General features: G+C 49.0%; 3 protein-coding genes across 8 annotated transcripts in view; 2 read left to right on the top strand and 1 right to left on the bottom strand.

The window, feature by feature from the left end:
- Window positions 1-316, bottom strand: part of LOC6555561 (G-protein coupled receptor moody) — a 13053-nt gene extending 12737 nt beyond the window's left edge. The window contains exon 1 of the mRNA XM_015153326.2: window positions 239-316. The gene's annotated coding sequence lies outside the window, so the exon portion shown is untranslated. The remainder of the gene's footprint in view (window positions 1-238) is intronic.
- Window positions 238-17500, top strand: LOC6555557 (alpha-actinin, sarcomeric). Of its 6 annotated transcripts, XM_026982071.1 has the most exons (11): window positions 459-547; window positions 7555-7798; window positions 11885-12301; window positions 12377-12530; window positions 12810-12904; window positions 14037-14114; window positions 14855-14947; window positions 15019-15369; window positions 15438-15616; window positions 16002-17136; window positions 17203-17500. In XM_026982071.1, exons 2-11 carry the CDS (start codon window positions 7685-7687, stop codon window positions 17359-17361), a joined length of 2775 nt encoding a protein of 924 aa, XP_026837872.1. In that variant the 5' UTR covers window positions 459-547; window positions 7555-7684; the 3' UTR covers window positions 17362-17500. The 6 variants fall into 6 exon arrangements, with proteins under 6 accessions (XP_015008734.1, XP_026837872.1, XP_015008733.1 ...); XM_015153248.2 differs by lacking the exon at window positions 12810-12904 and having other exon boundaries at window positions 238-547; window positions 14029-14114; XM_015153247.2 differs by lacking the exon at window positions 14037-14114 and having other exon boundaries at window positions 12810-12961.
- LOC6555558 (protein ultraspiracle) lies at window positions 1227-3787 on the top strand. The gene has a single exon (XM_001982547.3). It carries the CDS (start codon window positions 1682-1684, stop codon window positions 3203-3205), a length of 1524 nt encoding a protein of 507 aa, XP_001982583.1. The 5' UTR covers window positions 1227-1681; the 3' UTR covers window positions 3206-3787.

The raw sequence follows: 17500 nt of genomic DNA, 5'->3' as shown, positions 1-17500 counted from the left end.
CATTGATAATGTTAAACATATCTACAACTATTTAAATTCCAAATTGCACCTCTGCTCTAACTCGGCATGGAAATTTTGGGCAGACCGTTAATCGTTGTTTCTTAACTATCGTATAAAAATATATATCTATAGCGAACTAACTATGAGAATTTCGGAGCATCAAGTGACGTGGAAACAGGCTATAATGTGCTATTGTTTTTCACCGAACCACGATAACTCACCGCGACGGCATACTTACCACAGCCAAACCAGTTCGCCGCCCCCCGTAATCGCTTTCTCACCACGCTGTCAGCTGTTGTTTCGCGAAATGCTTCTTCTTGCGAATGCCAATTACCGCGTCGCGTCTCTTTGTGATGATGGGATGGACTCAATTACTACAATTACAATAGAGATTGCAACAAATTAAATCAGCGTCGTGTGGTGTTGCCGAGTCAGTGACGTGCCTGTGTGTGTGTGTGTGTGCTCGCGAGCACGGATAACTGATAGTCAAGTAAAAAGTAAATAAACAAGCTTCACCTTGCGGCGCATCGAAAGCCACTGGCTGCAAGTAAGTTGCACTTCCATTTGCATTTCGCCCAATTCTGGTTCCGTTTGGTCTTGGATTCGCGGTTCAGTAGCATAACCGCTCGATTCTCGGCGACGGCGATTGCGATTTGGGGCCGAGGTTGCCGCCGGCAGCGGTGAAATTGGCGCACATTCACGTCTCCATTTTGCATTTCTATTCTGCATAATTGCAGCGGCGCTAAATTATTTTTGCACTGTGTGGGTGGCAAGGCGGTGAGGAGGGGAGCCAGACTGACGCAGGGTTGCATGCGCCGTGGGTGCGGTGAGTTTTGCAATGGCGCCGCCAGGGCTGTCGCTACTCCCGCTTTCTGGTTTTCGACTGAACTAATTGATTGATTGATTGCGCGTTGGTTACCAAAGTAAAAACACAAATTTCTGTGGCAACTGCGATGCAATTGGGTCATTTACGCCCACTAAAAATGGTTTGTGTGAGTAGGGGAACAGCCCTGTCCACTTTGTGGTGAGTTAGAGATGCGAGGGCGGCCAGTCACGAATCAGTGCTTAAATTGAAAGAACGATATATGTGCTTATGTCGTGTCTTACTTAAAAAGATTAGTATGGCATTTTATAGGTACTTATTTATGCAAACATCCGATTAGGCTTGACCTAAGGTAATACTATCGCCGTAGGTAATTTTATTCAGTGTCCAGCAGTCGTGACTGTGAATCGTGACGACGCAACCTGTGTCACAGTCCATCTCTACGATGGTGAGTTGCGTCGTTGTGGTGAGATTGTCTTTGTTGAGAAAAAATGTCGACGCGAAAAAAGGTATTTATTCATTAGTCAGAAAGTCTGGCATTCTTTGTTTGTTGGTAAAAAGCGCAATTGTTTGGCGGCGAGCGAATAAAGTGCGCGGCTCCATCGGCTCAAGATTATGTAAATGCAGCAACGACCCCACCAACAACGAAACTGCAACCTGCTCCACTTCGCCCAACGGACGAAAAATCGGACGGACGGACACGGTGGCGTTGGCAAAGTGAAACCCCAACAGAGAGGCGAAAGCGAGGCAAGACACACCACATACACACGAAGAGAACGAGCAAGAAGAAACCGGTAGGCGGAGGAGGCGCTGCCCCCAGTTCCCCCAATATACCCAGCACAACATCACAAGCCCAGGATGGACAACTGCGACCAGGACGCCAGCTTTCGGCTGAGCCACATCAAGGAGGAGGTCAAACCGGACATCTCGCAGCTGAACGACAGCAACAACAGCAGCTTTTCGCCCAAGGCCGAGAGTCCCGTGCCCTTCATGCAGGCCATGTCCATGGTCCACGTGCTGCCCGGCTCCAACTCCGCCAGCTCCAACAACAACAGCGCCGGAGACGCCCAAATGGCGCAGGCGCCCAATTCGGCAGCAGGAGCTGCCTCTGCTGTCCAACAGCAGTATCCGCCTAACCATCCGCTGAGCGGCAGTAAACACCTCTGCTCCATCTGCGGAGATCGGGCCAGCGGCAAACACTACGGCGTGTATAGCTGTGAGGGCTGCAAGGGCTTCTTTAAGCGCACAGTGCGCAAGGATCTCACATATGCTTGCAGGGAGAACCGCAACTGCATCATCGACAAGCGGCAGAGGAACCGTTGTCAATACTGCCGCTACCAGAAGTGCCTAACCTGCGGCATGAAACGCGAGGCGGTCCAGGAGGAGCGTCAACGCGGCGCCCGTAATGCGGCGGGTAGGCTGAGCGCCAGCGGTGGCGGCAGTAGCGGTCCAGGCTCGGTAGGCGGATCCAGCTCGGGTGGTGGAGGAGGAGGCGGCGTCTCTGGCGGAATGGGCAGTGGCAACGGTTCCGATGACTTCATGACCAACAGCGTGTCCAGGGATTTCTCGATCGAGCGCATCATAGAGGCCGAGCAGCGGGCGGAGACCCAGTGCGGCGATCGGGCACTGACGTTCCTGCGCGTCGGTCCCTATTCCACAGTTCAGCCGGACTACAAGGGTGCCGTGTCGGCCCTGTGCCAAGTGGTCAACAAACAGCTCTTCCAGATGGTCGAATACGCGCGCATGATGCCGCACTTTGCCCAGGTGCCGCTGGACGACCAGGTGATTTTGCTAAAAGCCGCTTGGATCGAGCTGCTCATTGCGAACGTAGCCTGGTGCAGCATCGTTTCGCTGGATGACGGCGGTGCTGGAGGCGGCGGGGGCGGTGGACTAGGCCACGACGGTTCCTTTGAGCGACGATCACCGGGCCTGCAGCCGCAGCAGCTGTTCCTCAACCAGAGCTTCTCGTACCATCGCAACAGTGCGATCAAGGCCGGTGTTTCAGCCATCTTCGACCGCATCCTATCGGAGCTGAGCGTGAAGATGAAGCGACTGAATCTGGACCGACGCGAGCTGTCCTGCTTGAAGGCCATCATACTGTACAACCCGGACATTCGCGGGATCAAGAACCGGGCGGAGATTGAGATGTGCCGCGAGAAGGTATACGCCTGCCTGGACGAGCACTGCCGCCTGGAACATCCGGGCGACGATGGACGCTTCGCGCAACTGCTGCTGCGTCTGCCCGCTCTGCGATCGATCAGCCTGAAGTGCCAGGATCACCTGTTCCTCTTCCGCATCACCAGCGACCGGCCGCTGGAGGAGCTTTTTCTCGAACAGCTGGAGGCGCCGCCGCCGCCCGGCCTGGCGATGAAACTGGAGTAGGGTTCAGACTCTAAAGTCGCCCCCGTTCTCCACCCGAAGAATGTTTCATTGTGATTGCGTTTGTTTGCATTTCTCCTCTCTATCCCCTTAGATCCCACAAAAGTCCCCCTAATATTACGCAAAATGTGTATGTAATTGTTTATTTTTTTTTATTACCTAATATTATTATTATTGATATAGAAAATGTTTTCCTTAAGATGAAGATTAGCCTCCTCGACGTTTATGTCCCAGTAAACGAAAAACAAACAAAATCCAAAACTTGAAAAGAACACAAAACACGAAAGTACAGAAGCACACAAGCAGAGTAAAAGTTAAACTAAAGCTAAATGAGTAAATTTATTATAATAAAGGTTAAAATTAATGCATAGTTATGATCTACAGACGTATGTAAACATACAAATTCAGCATAAATATATATGTCAGCAGGCGCATATCTGCGGTGCTGGCCCCGTTCTAAATCAATTGTAATTACTTTTTAACATAAATGTACCCAAACGTTATCAATTAGATGCGAGATACAGAAATCACAGACGAAAACCAACAAAATATATCTATGTATAAAATATAAACTGCATAACAAGATATATGGTCGTTTTATCTGCGGATCTGCGATTAATCCAATTGTCCACACGAATATATGCCTTTATATGCGTATATAAGCGGTGCGTTTCGGGACTGTAAGAAGAAATCTAGTGACTGTCCCGAAGACGGAAATGTATATATGTACATCCATGAAAAGGCTATATGCGCGGATATTTTAAAATGTTCAGTTTTATACTATTAAACATATGTATGTTTGGCAAAACAATTTTTGTATTAATAGTTAACTGGCTTATTCTGCCAGCTCTTGAATGGTTTTCTTTTTTTTTTTTTAATATATCTGTGATATAATTAGGTGGAGGTAATAAATAAAGTTCACTGCGGAAACTCTTCAAAAATAGCCATTCTATTTTAAAACTACTGCGCATTTTTAAAGCAATTTATTTTATTTTACCACCATTCAAAGGTTTTAAGTTTTTAAGCTAGAATAAATATCGCCCTGTGTAAAATGATGTTAAAACATAGCTGGTAATACTTCGTTGAATACTCTTGTGATGTGTAAAATGTTCAGTATCTAGAACGCCATTCTATCGTGATTCCGAAAGGATCGCTTTTCGCTTTCGAACCGCACTGTACGCCTTGTTTGCGTCCCGTACCCATTGATTTTTGGTTTGGGGGCCGCCTTATGGACCCCACTCCTCACCTTGATGTTGCGGCCTCTCAGATGGCATTTGGTCAATTTTTATAAAATTTATGTCTCAGCGCGAATGTATGTTAGTATGTATTTACAAAAATATGGTATTAACGCACAAGCAGCGACTAAGAATAGATATTGTTTTTGAAAAAAGAACAAAACTCGCCGCTGACGACGCACATTATGTTCTATAAATAGGCAGATTGAGGCTCTATCTCTGTCTATATCGTTGTATCTTATCGCTATATCTCACCCCAAAGGAATATCTTAAAATTGGGACAAATCGACGGATACAATACTCTGCTGTTGGCGGAGATCCTGGCGTATTCTCAGATTCTCCATTCACCCAAAAGATCTAGAGCTTTTGAAAGCTTCCACACAGAGTGAAAGAGAGGGGTGGAATGCTAGAAAGAGATGGCAGTGTTTCCACACTTATTGTGGGTGGTTTTTATTGGTCTAGCTAATAGCTATCCTTGATTTTGTGTGTGGCGAGCATATTTAATAAATTTCATAAATTTCCTCTCTCTCCACCGACAAGAAGAAGCCAGAAGCCCACACGAATAGTCCTATGTAGCAGCGTGTTAAAAAATGTGAAATGTGAAATGTGGAATGAAAAATGAAATGTTTCGCACGGAAAAACCATGAAAGCATGCCAATAAAATCATGTGTTCGCCCCCCCCCCCCCCCCCCCCCCAAATACCCCTCACCCCTTATTTCCATCTCCTTCGACGATTTGCGATTTTCGTGTGTGTATTGGAAAAGAGTTTTCGAAGCGAAATTAACAATTTGCTATTTTCGTAGTTATGCGGGGGCGTTTTCCGAAGACCCACGAGGGGGGGGCTTTGGGTGGATGCTGTCTGAACCGCGGAGACTTGCTGACAGACGAGGAGAAAACCAGGGAGGTGGGGAGTCAGACGCGCTGACGTGGGGCCAACAAGTTGTTGTCGTCTTCGCATATCGCGCACAGCATACGCCATACAGGGTGTCCCCCTTTCGGCGCTCTCTTACTTTCTTTATCGTTACTTCGTGTCGCCTGCAACTGCATTTTCCTACCAATTTCACTAATGGGGGTCCGACAGCTCTCTTTGGCACAGCCGCACCAAAAACAAGGGGAGCAGCCCGCACCGGAGCACCGCAGCTGCAAATGAGCAAAAAGCAGAAGGAAGGCGTTCGGTACCTGCGATACCCATTGCTTTTAGAAGACAGTGTGTCTACTTGACACACACCCACGACTAAGGGATCCAACTAGCTGATCGTTCGACAAACTCATGTTCAGGACATTCAACAGTAATATTCATTCATCGCATTTGTTGATTCAGCTATAATTGACTAGCAAACGAAACGAGTGAAAACCTGCGAAAGCAGCATGCCCGCACTTCATCATCCCCAACTAAAGGGTCCCACGGTTCGTACGCTTCGGCCAGCATGAATTCATACTTTCTTCTGCCACCCACTCCCACTCCGGCACTCTTGCTGCTCCACTCTTCGTGAGTCGGATGTTCGCATGTTCGGATGCTTGGATGCTCGGATGCTCGGATGCTTGGATGCTTGGATGCTCGGATGCTTGGATGCTCGGATGTTGGGGTCTTCGGCAATGGCAAGCGATCCAAACCGATCCGATTCGATCCGATGCTCCCGCTGCACGGCAGACTTTTCTTCTTCCTCTTGGACGGCTTTGGCTGTGGCTGTGGCTGTGGTGCGGTGGGCGATGCGCGATGTGGGGCAGGTGGGGCGGATGGGGGGAGGTTGGTGGTGCGCCGACGGCAGCGGCGGTGACTGCGACTGCGACGACGACTGCGACGGTATTCAGAGTTGGCAGCTGGCTGGCGCGACATCAGTTTTGAGTTGGCTATCAACGCGAGCGGGTCTTTCTCTTCGCAAGCGACACACGTAGATATTGCTCCAATTGCTGTCCACACAGATTGTTTTGTTGTTTTTGTTTTTGTTTGGTTCGACTACACACACACGAGTAGATATAGATATATATATGTGTATATATATCTGGCTAACCGACTCACTTGCTTTCGTATACTCTATTTTCTTTTTTTTTTGGGTTCTTTTTTTGTACTTGTTGAAAAATAAATATAAAAACGAAATATTAAAAAAAAAACGAGCAAAGCAAAATATAAGTAACGAAAACTGTGCATGTGTGTGAGGTGTGTGTGTGTGTGTGCGTGCGATGGTTATATATGCCAAACCACATATATTTTTATATATATATACAATCCGAACAATATGTGCGTATATATGATCTATGTGGAGAGTCAAAGTGCTACCAATAAAAAACTAGACACAAAAAAAGGAACGAACCGCGAGTATATCGATCTATATTTACCGGATCAGTTCCGATTTCCGATCCGAATTCGCGCTATTTCTCAAAATTATTTAAAATATGTACCAATCCCGTACCGTCCTTCTCCTTCTCCGCCCCCGGCCCCGGCCCGCCCACTTCCCTTCGCTGCGTTGACGTTGACGCCGAAAATAAAACTTTTTCAAAACATACTATTTTTAACCGATACGATACGATACGAAACGGAACGAGCGCGGAAAACACACAACAGAACGAGCAAAGCAAACGCAAAAATAATTAAGCAGCAAATTAACTTGTTATACAACTATTTTGCCAGTCCAAATTCATGTTTCAATTTTTTGTTTCAACTCGGTATATTAGCGGGAATCGGTTAAGGAAAGCGGGTATTGGTATTGTCGGCCTTGGGTGCCAGCGGGCTAGCGGGTAGAGCGGCAACCACCTGTTGTGGCAGGTTGTCGCTGTTGTTGCCTCTCCTCAAGAGAGCTTGCAGGATTGGGGCAAGCTTTGCGCCATCGCTCGATCAATCAATCAATCAATCAATCAATCAGTCCGTCAGTCAGCACTCTGTCACACACATACGCACCGCACAGGCAAGCATAGTTATATAGAGACTGTCCAGAATCAGAATCCAAATCAGAAACGGAATCCGAATCCGAGAATCGAACCAGATACAACCCAAGTCGAACGACTTGGCCGTTAAGTGACCCGCGGCAACAAGAACAACCGGACAACCGGCCAGGCCAATAGGCCAATAGGCCAACAACTTGCAACCTCCCACCTACAACCTCCGTTTTCCTTCGGCAGCAGCAGCAACTGGATCACCAACAACAACAGCACCACCAGCAGCAGCGAGAGCGAGCGAGAGAGTGTGCAGCGGGACAGGGAACGATATAGATATATACCGAGCGAGCGGGACTTCTGACAGCGCCACAAGATGATGATGGAGAACGGACTCTCCATGGAGTATGGAGATGGCTACATGGAGCAGGAGGAAGAGTGGGAGCGCGAGGGCCTGCTCGATCCTGCGTGGGAGAAGCAACAGAAGAAGGTGAGTGCGCTTCAGTTCTATATTCTCGTCCCTAAAGCCTTCTGGATGTGATTGTTCATTGCCCCGAAGTCTTGCTCTGCCATTTAATCACTAGCCTCAGCATTAAATGATTTAATGACTTAGAACCTCAAGAAAGTTTTCACTAAATGTCATTAAGAAGGAATCTACTCGGATAGGGTTATAACTAAGAGGAAAATCATTAAAGGCAACAGTTTTCCAAGAAAACCAAACATCCTTAGTACTTACCAAGCTCGATCACACTGAGGTCAGAACCTATGTCCAAATATGCAACATTCCATATTCTACCAACCAAAAAGTGAAAGCGAAGGGTTAACCTTGCGATGTATTTTGAACAGACCCAGAATCATTCGGGAAAAAGAACATCTCGCAAATTTTCGAATGTCTACTGTAGTCGCAGTTCACATGTATTGGATATACGCTCTTTGGTCTGTCTGGGTTCTATATTTTTCGATTATGTTTCAATATTTTACCGAGCCAACAGCACAAGAAGCACAACAAGAACAACAACATGGGACTAACACTAAAAAGCTATAACAACAACTACAAAAAAGCTCAGCGGCCCGATTTAAAAATAGAATATTTCTTTCTTGATTTTCATGGCTCTTGTTGTTCTAGCAATGTTTGAAGATAGCACGAAAATAGTTTGTTGCTGTACAGGAACTATACATACATATATATGTAGTACATATAGAACCTATATCCAAAAGCCTTCGATCTCTGATGATTATGAAAATCGAAAATCTCATTCGATTCTTCCAACCGTTGTTGTCTGGGTGCAGCGTTCTGAACATCACCAAAGAGCACCCAATGAAACCCGAAGGTTATCAATCTATTTTCCAAACAGTTTCCAATCAATTACCCCTGGCATCCCTTTCATCTTCTTTTTTTTGTCGTTCAGATTGTTTGCATGTTTGTTTGTTTGTTGCTTGTCGTTGTGTGCCAGCGGAAGCATACCGTTATACCAATGGCGTCAGAAGAAGAACAGCAACTAATTGCCACTGTTTAGATAAAGCTGGAAACACCGATCCATTCCATAAGTAGGCGGCAATTGAGGTGGGGGGACATCTAGCAGAGCTGAAGGTCGTAAGCGATAAGAGCCAAAAGGCCGAAAGGAACGTTAGATAGCCTAAATGCAAGTGTATCGAGGATGTTGTGGAGCACACACTTTTCCCCACACACCCAAAACCAAACCCATCCCATCTCATTTCATATTTAAGAGCTCTAACCTAGAGATATAGTATTTATATACATAATTCTATAAATTGCCAGCCAAAATTTAGTGCAAGGCTGTGTTTTTGACACGACGCCTAGGTGGTGAAATGAAATTGACAATTATAAATAGACAGCATTCCTATGCACCACATTTCCACGCGATTCGGATTCAGAATATACCCAAAGATACAGATCTGTATCTGTATCAGTATCTGTATCCGTGTCCGAAATTCATCAGCCACCCACACTCATAAAGCATGGCGAAAATGCAATGACAAATCGCTGGCGCACTAACGAAACTGAAAATAATTAACAAAGATCGAAAAAAGTAGAAAAATAAATGCAAAATAAAGCGAAAATATGAAGATTTTTGGCGGTCGCCGAATGACTTGAGCTTGACATGATCGGACATGTATGCGTGGCATCTATCTCTTCCACTCTCCCACTCTCTCTCTTTCTCTCGCCCGATACACGTATTTCGTAACCGTAAATTACCGAACGGAATTCGTCAGCTGCTGAATAATGAGAGCCGAAAAAAGAAAGAAAACAGCCACCGAAATTGTTTCTGTTTTGTGTTTACATTGATCGCAACAACGCAACAAAAGGTGTAAAGAGGGGACGGGCGTTGGTGTAGGTGTGGGTGTGGAAGTGGAAGTGGGTGGTGAGGCTCCGCCGCGTGACTCATGTATGCGAAAGGTGTGAATGAATGAGGAGGATCAGCGGCCAGGGTTGCCAGGTTGCCACCCTCCTCCTCCATCCGCTGGCCTGGCCCGGCCCGGCCTGGCCTGGCCAAGTGCGAATGAGTCCATGCTATGGGGCCGCTCAAATTACACTCGGCTAAAAATGGGTGTGCAAGAGCGAGTGCGTTGCGCTGCCGCCGCCGCCGCTGCTGTCAGAGCTGCTAGAGCTTTCCCCGAAAAGCTTTTTTCAATCTGAACTGGGGAAAAGAAGGCGGACGGACGTCGGCCGTCGGCCGCCTGTGCTCATCTCGCTTTTAGCTGTTCTTGATTCCGACGCGTGCGCCTTGACCGGCCGAAAAGACTGCTCCTCCATCGTAGATCTGGAAGATGGAACTCGCTGGAGGCAGCAGGCTGGTCCAGGCGACTCTAGCGTTGCGCTGCAATCCGCGCAGGCGCAGACGCAGGCCACTGCCCTCTGCTGCTGTCGACGCTGCCGCCGCCACCGTCGCTGCCCGGTAACGGTAATTGATCAGAGGCGAAAACGGGTTAGCGGAATGCAACAGATCGGGCGAAGAGAGAAGCTGCGCCGTCAGTGTTGCCAGGTTTTTCGAGAAACAAAAAGGCGTTTGGGCAACTGCAAGGCAACTGTGGTTTAGAAGAGCCAAAAACCCTGTTGGTTGCAATTGAAATGCGTTCTTTTGACTAGATGACTCACGTGGGAGAATAACGATGAATATCAAAATTAGCACAAGGGGAATGTTTTAAAAAGGCCCTTTTTCCTTGACGCTAGGCAATGCATATGAACTTTAAGGCGAGAAACGAGCTATGTATGTTTAACGGGAAAAGCCGGGCTGTGCTGGCAACACTGGATGCCGCATAGTGGATCGGCGCCGACGTCAACGCCGACAGAGGCTCGAGTGGCTGGATGATGGAGCCTAGCGGTAAGCCGGAGCGACTTGTTTTGGCGCTCTCCGGCTGGCCTAGTTCAAGTTGTTATTGTTTGAGTGGGTAATGTGTAATCTGTCCCCAGCAACCGTTGTGATCGTTACGTGAGAGGGGCATTTGCATTAACAGTTGCATTTCTCGTTCTCAGCTTAGATCGGGTCGTGGTCTCTCTCCTCGGACCGCCGCCGCTCTCTTGTCTCACGCACCTAACTGTAAGCTAATGGCTAATAAAGTGGAGCCCATGCTCCATGCTCCATGCTCCTCGACTGCTCCCCGTTCTGATCCCGTTCTAGCGGTGATCCATTGTGATGCATATACAGCCATAAGCGCAGCCCATTTGTCAATCGATTAGGCCAACCAGCTGCCCTTCCTTCTCCCTTTCTTTTCGATTGTTCCGGATTTTCCAGCCAAACAAAGCCCATGGTTCCCGGGCTTGTGAATGGGAACCGATTTCAGGATGATCTCGCACACTCACTGGGCTATAAAGTGGGCGTGCGAGCACCCTCCTCCGGCCAAATCTCCATAACAATTCCGAGTTGTAAACGTACAAAACCAAGACCGAACCCATAGGTCGATTGGGTGGGTGGGGACTTTGGGGGTTTGTGGGTTTTGGGGGTTTTGCCCCCCGAAATAATGAAGTGTGTGCAAAAAGAACTGGTTTATATGTGTACATACTCGTACATAAACATGTGCGCCTGCTGTCTTTTCTTGTTTTCTCTTTGTTCTGGCTGCTCCATCGTCGTCTGTCTGTCCCCATTCGGTGAAAAATAACTGCAACTGTCAGCCGCAGTTGCAACAACACTGGGTCGCGGGCGAATGGGAGGTCGGCGGGGGTACAGCTCCAAGCCAAGAGCCAACAACAAAGATCTTTTGGCTGGGACTGCCCTAAATGGGTGGCGAAAAAACGGGAACAGCTACTCCGAAACAGCTGGCAGCCATCAGCGATCAGCTGTCCCGAATCTCGAACCCGAAATCTTCCAACGAATTCTGGTTTCTTGTTGTGCTGGGGAGACTATGCCAAGGGTTCAGGACTTGGCCGCTCCCAAATACATTCCTTTTTCTTTTTCCCTAACAAAAAGTGTTTTCGTGCAGCCGAAGATACCGAAGATATTGTTTAAAGAGTGCTTTTAAGTAGGGATTCAGCCTCATGGTGATAGTTCTTCCCATTAATCTCCATCCAATGAATACATTTCTGTGAAATAATTAATGCTCAACATCACGTCCGCAGACATTTACCGCCTGGTGCAACAGCCATCTGCGCAAGGCCGGTACAGCCATCGACAACATCGAGGAGGACTTCCGCAACGGCCTCAAGCTGATGCTGCTGCTGGAGGTGATCTCCGGCGAGACGCTGCCCAAGCCCGATCGCGGCAAGATGCGCTTCCACAAGATCGCCAACGTGAACAAGGCTCTCGACTTCATCGCCTCCAAGGGCGTCCACCTGGTCTCCATTGGCGCCGAGGAGATCGTCGATGGCAACCTGAAGATGACTCTGGGTATGATCTGGACGATCATCCTGCGCTTCGCCATTCAGGACATCTCCGTGGAGGAGATGACCGCCAAGGAGGGTCTGCTGCTGTGGTGCCAGCGCAAGACGGCTCCCTACAAGAACGTCAACGTACAGAACTTCCATCTGTCGTTCAAGGTGAGTTGCAGATTTGTGCTGCGATTGTCAATCCATAATAATCATTGCATAAATTTCCCTATTTTCCCCTTGTAGGATGGTCTAGCCTTCTGCGCCCTTATCCATCGCCATCGTCCAGATCTAATCGACTACGCCAAGCTGTCCAAAGACAATCCTCTGGAGAATCTTAATACTGCCTTCGACGTGGCCGAGAAGTACCTGGATATTCCCCGCATGTTGGATCCAGATGGTGAGTGTTTTGGGACTGATTATCTAGGATGAGTATTGTTAAGTAATGGGAAGAGTACAACATAGAGTAACAAAAATGCAAACCTAAGAACCAAAATGGAACTGGTTAACTTGATAACTGATTTCCCCATAAGTTAGATACAAAATTGTACCATTAAATACTCCTCCTATTACTGGCGATAATAGCGGGTGGGGGCTTTATCGCTGGATTGACTACTAGTAGACGTAAGCTATCAGTTGGGTTCTGGCTCTAATCATTGCGATTGGTGAACAACGACAGATTTGATCAACACTCCGAAACCGGATGAACGTGCCATCATGACGTACGTCTCCTGCTACTACCACGCCTTCCAGGGAGCCCAACAGGTTGGAAATGTGACGCATGTACCCGAACCCACAAGACAATACACCTACGTCCCGAATAATTACAATGTGACTAAACTTCACCACGATACACTTAAATATCTAGCTCTAGCGCGGCATATCTATATACATATATATCTATATATGAGCATATGCCTTCCTCGTTCTAAGTATATTTTATGCGATTTTGCGATGTTGCCGCCGCTGCTGCTGCTGCTGCTGTCGCTTCCTTTCTTCCCCATGCCGCTCAAACGCGCCCCACTGCCAAGGTCGCAGCGGTACGGGGCCAAGGTCGAGCCAAGGTCAAGCCAAAATCAGAGTCACAGCAACCAGAGGGGCAGCGGGGATCGCCACGAAATCGCGCCCTCTCCTATATCAAATTTGAATCGCCTGGATTTGTCTTGATTCGATTTGCGTTGGCCTCGTGCATATTGTTCGTTCCCGCATCCGTATCCGCATCTGCATCCGTATCTGCATCCGCAACTGCCCGATGCTAACAGCCTCCCTACTAACTGCGCTCGTGAACAAATCGGAGCTCGAGGAATTCAACCTTCAGAGGGAGAAACCTTTTGGTTATCCTGCAATGCAGCAGGACAAGAGAGCACTCTTTGTTCAATCGAACCCAAGCAGTTCGATCTTCTGGCACCCATGAACTTAGCTCCTGGTTAACTCAGTTCAATTGGAAGGTTCCCCTCTCCGTACGGTGCCCAATGCATGCTGTCAATAACCTGCAACGCATCTGGCTTTCCATATGCATATATATAAGTGTTCGATTTGGCGCTTGGAATCGAACCTCGAGCCCTGACAGATTGAAGTCAACCCAAAACGATCCCGGGGTCGAGTGTTCGAGTCCGGTGCGCCGGCATGCTTTGAGTTGTCCACTAACTTAGCATAAGTTCAAAGAATATTGATAGTGTTTGATGCCTGTTGGGACTAACCATCATTTGTATGTTTGTTGCTTTCTTTCTCTTTCTCTCTTTTTATTATCTCTGTGTGCGCGCTCCGCTCGCTCCGCTCATCAAAAAACCAACAACTGCCATTAACCAATCTGCAACTGCTATCGCCACAACAACAACAACTACTACAACAACAACCCTCCTGAAATATAAAACCAAACAACACGCACACGATCACAGATCTCCAGAATACAGCTTTGCCCGATGAGCGGGCGGTGATGACGTATGTGTCCTCGTACTATCACTGCTTCAGTGGCGCCCAAAAGGTCTGTTATACGAATCCAGTTTCCAGTATCCAGTATCCCTGTAGTCATCCCTCCCACCACCCACAAGAAAACACACAAGCAGGACACTACATCCGTATCCATCTGTTGATGGCGCCCGAGCAGGGACCTTGCTATCATCCGAATCAGACGATGAGCACCCTTCAATGGCTTTAAGCTATCCTCTTGCAACTCGGCGCCATCAATAAATGCGTTGTCCATTACCCATTTTGAAATCCATCCCCATTCTTTAAAGCCTTTTTGGATTCAAATTAAAAATCTTGCGGCAAAGAGAACACACTAGAAAACACAACTCGCTATGATAACTGCAGATCGCCCGAGCATCCTAATCCCAAAACCGCTTGACTGCAATGGAGTCCATGGCCTGTGCTTTCCCAGTTGTTGCCCAGTTCATTGTTGCTTGATTCGTTTCTATTATTTTCTGCAACGTTTTCTTTATATGTGGCACCCAGTTCAGTTCAGTTCAGTTCAGTTCAGTTCAGTTCAGTTCAGTTCAGTACGAGTCGGATCACTGGCATGGAGCGGAGTTGAGCTGAGTTGAGCTGAGTTGCGGCGCCCAGTGTTCCTGTTCCTGTTTCCTGTTCGTCTTGTTTTCGCTTTTCCAAATCTGAGTTGGTTCCGTGCCCACACATACACGCACACTCAGAGCGAAACGATTAAAGCCTTCTAATGTGCAACCCACTTTTCCACCCACCCAACCATGAAACCGTGTGCAACAACAGGCGGAAACCGCTGCCAACCGGATCTGCAAGGTGCTCAAGGTCAACCAGGAGAACGAACGCCTCATGGAGGAGTACGAGCGTCTGGCCAGTGATGTAAGTAGTCAATCGAGCAACAAATCGAGCCCTCCATTGACCCCACTATCCCTCCCTATACACTCGCACAGCTGCTGGAGTGGATCCGTCGCACCATGCCCTGGCTGAACTCGCGCCAGGCCGACAACTCGCTGGCAGGTGTGCAGAAGAAGCTGGAGGAGTACCGCACCTACCGTCGCAAGCACAAGCCACCACGTGTGGAGCAGAAGGCCAAGCTGGAGACGAACTTCAACACGCTGCAGACCAAGCTGCGCCTGTCCAACCGGCCCGCCTACCTGCCCACCGAGGGCAAGACCGTGTCCGACATCTCCAACTCGTGGAAGGGCCTGGAGCTGGCCGAGAAGGCCTTTGAGGAATGGCTGCTGGCCGAGACCATGCGCCTGGAGCGCCTCGAACATCTGGCCCAGAAATTCAAGCACAAGGTATGCTTCTTACCCAGCTGTCCCGAAGACCTTGTATTCCCAACTTATTATTTGAATGCCATTCACAGGCCGATGCCCACGAGGACTGGACGCGTGGCAAGGAGGAGATGCTGCAGTCGCAGGACTTCCGCCAGTGCAAGCTCAACGAGCTGAAGGCCCTGAAGAAGAAGCACGAAGCCTTTGAGTCTGACCTGGCCGCCCACCAGGATCGCGTGGAGCAGATTGCCGCCATCGCCCAGGAACTTAAGTAAGTGTCTGCCCCGGGCGAGCCCATTGTCTAATCTCGATTTATCCCCGCCTGCTGCCACCGATGTCCAATGGTGACTCTGATCTGCGTCCAGCGTGAGGTTAGGTAGAATTCCACATTCCCGATCAGTCATCCATCCAGACACCAGAGTTTGCCAGACAATTTGCATTCGGATTTTCCTCCCGGGCTTCTTTTAAGCCAATCTTTTGTTCGCCAATTGTGCCAATATCAGACTTTTCTCTTAACGGGGAGGGAATCGTTTAAATGGCAATACTGTTACCCCACTATCGCATCCACTCGTGCAGCGCTCACCATGCCATCTGTTATCTCATTTCCCCAGTCCGTTCGAACAAAGATCCCCACTAATCCGAGCTTTAATCCACAGCACTCTGGAGTACCATGACTGTGTGTCGGTGAACGCCAGGTGCCAGCGCATCTGCGACCAGTGGGATCGCTTGGGTGCTCTTACCCAGCGCAGGCGCACCGCCTTAGACGAGGCCGAGCGAATCCTGGAGAAGATCGACATCTTGCATTTGGAGTTCGCGAAGCGTGCGGCGCCGTTCAACAACTGGCTGGATGGTACACGCGAGGATCTGGTGGACATGTTTATTGTGCACACCATGGAGGAAATCCAAGGCCTGATCCAGGCGCACGACCAGTTCAAGGCGACTTTGGGCGAGGCCGACAAGGAGTTCAACCTGATCGTCAACCTGGTCCGCGAAGTGGAGTCGATTGTGAAGCAGCACCAGATCCCCGGCGGTCTGGAGAACCCCTACACCACCCTGACCGCGAACGACATGACGCGCAAGTGGAGCGACGTCCGCCAGCTGGTGCCCCAACGCGACCAGACCTTGGCCAACGAGCTGCGCAAGCAGCAGAACAACGAGATGCTCCGCCGTCAGTTTGCCGAGAAGGCAAACATTGTCGGCCCCTGGATCGAGCGGCAAATGGATGCGGTCACGGCCATCGGCATGGGACTGCAGGGATCGCTGGAGGATCAACTGCACCGGCTCAAGGAGTACGAGCAGGCCGTCTACGCCTACAAGCCGAACATTGAGGAGCTGGAGAAGATCCACCAAGCGGTGCAGGAATCGATGATCTTCGAGAACCGATACACCAACTATACGATGGAAACGCTGCGCGTCGGCTGGGAGCAGCTGCTGACATCTATCAACCGCAACATCAACGAGGTGGAGAACCAGATTCTCACCCGCGACTCCAAGGGCATTAGCCAGGAGCAGCTGAACGAATTCCGTAGCAGCTTCAACCACTTCGACAAGAACCGTACCGGCCGCCTGTCGCCCGAGGAGTTCAAGTCGTGCCTGGTCTCGCTGGGCTACTCGATTGGCAAGGATCGCCAGGGTGATTTGGACTTCCAGCGCATCCTCGCCGTCGTCGATCCCAACAACACTGGCTACGTGCACTTCGACGCCTTCCTCGACTTCATGACCCGCGAGAGCACCGATACCGACACTGCCGAACAAGTCATCGACTCCTTCCGAATCCTGGCAGCCGACAAGGTGGGTTAACGCACATTCGATTCTCTGGCTACTCTGGAATAACGTGTCCCCGTTTCATTCTTTTAGCCATACATTTTGCCCGACGAACTGCGCCGCGAGTTGCCGCCAGACCAGGCCGAGTACTGCATCCAGCGCATGCCGCCCTACAAGGGACCCAACGGAGTGCCCGGCGCCCTGGACTACATGTCCTTCAGCACAGCTCTCTACGGCGAGACCGACTTGTAAGAGCGCAAGGCACACCACCCGCATCCGAAGGACTGCGTCGGCGAACCCGAGCAGAGCCAGATCATATAATAATGATAAACTTTAATAATAATAATATTAATAAACATAGATTTATTATACCTACACTCGTAACGGTAGC

The sequence above is a fragment of the Drosophila erecta genome, unplaced genomic scaffold (assembly GCF_003286155.1).
Source record: "Drosophila erecta strain 14021-0224.00,06,07 unplaced genomic scaffold, DereRS2 tig00000126-arrow-pilon, whole genome shotgun sequence".
Classification (NCBI taxonomy): domain Eukaryota; kingdom Metazoa; phylum Arthropoda; class Insecta; order Diptera; family Drosophilidae; genus Drosophila; species Drosophila erecta.
Note: the sequence above shows the minus strand (reverse complement) of the source record. Positions and strands in the feature narration are given on the sequence as shown.